The sequence below is a fragment of the Apis dorsata genome, unplaced genomic scaffold (assembly GCF_000469605.1).
Source record: "Apis dorsata unplaced genomic scaffold, Apis dorsata 1.3 scaffold_618, whole genome shotgun sequence".
Taxonomy (NCBI): domain Eukaryota; kingdom Metazoa; phylum Arthropoda; class Insecta; order Hymenoptera; family Apidae; genus Apis; species Apis dorsata.
The window spans coordinates 199257-202183 of NW_006263814.1; the positions used below are offsets into that span (position 1 = coordinate 199257).

General features: G+C 53.9%; 1 protein-coding gene across 8 annotated transcripts in view; it reads right to left on the minus strand.

The window, feature by feature from the left end:
* LOC102677765 (four and a half LIM domains protein 2) overlaps window positions 1-2927 on the minus strand; it is a 68050-nt gene that overhangs the window by 11348 nt on the left and 53775 nt on the right. Inside the window, exons 1-2 of one of the 8 annotated variants that reach the window (XM_031513184.1) lie at window positions 1772-2111; window positions 1366-1732 (exon numbers count right to left, since the gene is read on the minus strand). The exons of 5 other annotated variants lie outside the window; for them this stretch is intronic. In XM_031513184.1, the coding sequence (XP_031369044.1) occupies window positions 1366-1732; window positions 1772-1887 (483 nt within the window). In that variant the 5' untranslated portion in view covers window positions 1888-2111. Of the gene's footprint in view, window positions 1-1365; window positions 1733-1771; window positions 2112-2927 lie in introns of those variants that run through there. 2 more of the 8 variants (XM_031513185.1, XM_031513189.1) reach the window with 2 other exon arrangements.

A 2927-nucleotide genomic window follows, 5' to 3' on the forward strand; every position in this document is an offset into this window, starting at 1 on the left:
TTCCTCGCTAACGTAATCGCTCGATTTCACGGGTAAAATCGCGTCCCTCCATCGGGGAGATATTCGAGGAACGCCGGCCGACTTTATAAATAGCCTGGGAAATGAAAATCGGCCGCGACAGGAGGACGTGATCGCCCACGCGGTTTGGGAATCGCGGCGGCCGGTAACATAATATCGGTCGAGGGGTCCGGAAGAGGGCCGATTAAAAATATAACACCCGGTGAAAAATCGGGTCGACCAAAATTAGTGGACCACTGCCGCCGCTGATACCGTTGCGAGATCTCTCGTAGTGGTCGATACATCCAGAAGACTTGACTTCTGGAAAGGAAAATATCCTTTTCGAGAAATATTTGTTACGACAGTAGCGATTTTAACAGGATCCACAGGACGATTGTCCCCCTTGTAAAGAAACTTGCAGAGAAGAATTCTCTTAGAAAATTCGATCGCTCGAGTTCTAGCGGGGAAAGAAAAATCCAATGAAAAATTGTCGCGTCTTGTAAACACGCGCATGCGATATATGTATATAGGTATATAATATACATATACACACGATATTATTTGCAAGCGGAGATTGATATTTTGGGAGACCCCACGCGAGGCACACGGCACCAATGAACGGCGAACCAACGCCACCGCGAGTGTTTCGCACCGTCGCGAATATCGGGAATATCGCCTTCGTTTCCACGCCCCCACGTCGCATTTCTTCCTCCCCCCTCCCTTCGGCCAGTGAGTGAGTTATTATTCCAAGCGTTTCCCAACTTCTTTGGAAACAACAATAGCGGCGGGTCTCGGCATTGGCCTCGGCGAGAGAGTCGAGGCTGCGAAACGTTGCGCAACGCGNGTTCTTTTCTTTCTCCTTACGCGACTTTTCTTTCCTCCCTTTTCTCCTTTTCTCCCTTTCTCTTCCCTTTTCGCGGAACAAATTCGATACCGATCTCGCCGATCTCGTTTGTCCAAAAACCGATTCGCCGTTCGTTCGTCCAAATCGGATATCTAACAAACGATATTCGAAGGAAGATCTAGGCGATTTGCGTCGATCGTTTTTCGTGGAACGCGTGTTTCTCGATTTATTTACACACTCGGGTCGTACAAATTTAATTAAACCCGCAAGACCTTCTTTATTAAGGAAACGCGGTTCTTCGAGAAAGTTTTAAAATCACGGAGTTTAAGGAGCAATCGATCTTTTGGTTACACCTGAGGGGAAGGGAAGGGAGAGTTCGAGCGAGCACGGATTCGAAACGTGTATGTGTGCGTGCGTGTTTTGGGGAGTAGTATTTCATCGTTAAGCGAGTAAATAATTGGGTGCAACTAACGAGTGTATCCGGAGAGAGAGACGGGAGGAGCTTTCATATATGCGTCATTTACCCAGAAAGCTTTGTTTCGATTGGGATCCGGTATCGAGTATTGTATCGGCCCGGTTCCCGCACTCACATCCTCCGCGTCCCAATACTCTTCGTCCTCGAGCGAGGACAAGGACTTGTATCCCTTCCCCCTCCACCGCTTCTCGCTCTCCGAGTCCGACAGGATATTCTTGATCCTCTCGTAATCCTCCTCGTCCGCCTCCTCGAAACTGGATATTTTCAATAGACGCGCCTCATCATTCTTGGATCCCTCCACGGAGGGGGTCGCGTTAGTCATCGAGAAGTCGTCCAAGCCGGCCTTGTCCCTCGAACCGAATCTTCTATTCTTAAAGAACGATCTTCTGCCACGATCCCTCGAGCTATCCAGTTCCCTCGACGCTTCCAACGAGCTCGCACCGCTCGCCATTAGCTTCTCCTCCTCCTCCTCCTCCNNNNCTCGAAGCTGGTCTGCACCTGGACGGACACGCTCTTCGATCTGGGCGAGAACGTCGCGGGGCTTTCTCGAGGGGGCGAGGTATTGGTCCATTCGTCTCTCGTCGTGGCTCGTACAGAGATATCCGACTTCCACCTCTCGGGTTCCCGATGCCTCTTCGATGCCTTCGCCCTCGCCGACAGATTTTCCGCGGACTTGCTCACCTCCGCGTTCTTCGATCTCAACCTCGTCGGTTTCCTCACTATCGTGCTCGACGACTTTATCCTCTTTCTCTGACTAGCTACCACCACCCTGTTCCCCGGAAGGGATTCGCCCTCGACCTCGACCGCGTCCCAAGTTTTCCTCTCGAGAAACCTCGAGTTTTCCGTCCTCGAAACCTCCCTCCCCCTTCCTCCCTCCTGCTCGTTGCAATCGGACTCGTCCACCAAGGAGATGATCTCGGAACGAGGCTTGTATCGGGACTCGACGATCGACTCGAACGATCTCATGGTGGGCGCCTCGTTTCCCGAATCGTTGTCGAACGACGTGCCCACGTCGCTCGACGCGCCTGAACTCTACGCCTCGTCGTCGTCCTCGTCGTCGTCGTCGTCGTCCTCCTCCTCGTCGTCGTCCTCGTCGCGAGGGATAGGAGTCGGCGCTCTGACGTACTTTTCCGGCTCAGCCGCGATCACGGACAACGGCCGATCTCTGGAGCTGCTTTCGGCCCGCCAGTTATCAGCCTCGTCCTCGCGTTGATTTTCCTCCTCTCGAGGATCGAGCGCTCGCTCGCACAGGTAGTCGAAATCGGGGCTGAACCTGGAATCGGGGGTACGCCTGGAGGGGGGCGCGACGAGCTCTCGGCCGCCGCATACGGAGAGCGCGTTGTAGTCGAAAGTGTCGTCCAGGGAACGTAGCTCGGTCCTGATACGAAGGCTGTACTCGTGCAGGTTCTCCAACTTGCGCTTGGCGTCGCGGGGCAAGTTGGCGTCGCTCGAGTGGCTGAAGCTGCATATGGAGTCGTGAGTGGTGCTCCTGTTATCGTTGGCCTGCTCGTGATACGAGAGGCACGGAGTGGCCGGTTGATTAATCGTGATCACCACGCCGTCCGCGACGTGGCGAAGGCAGGCGAGCAACTCCAACACCCCGACGCATCC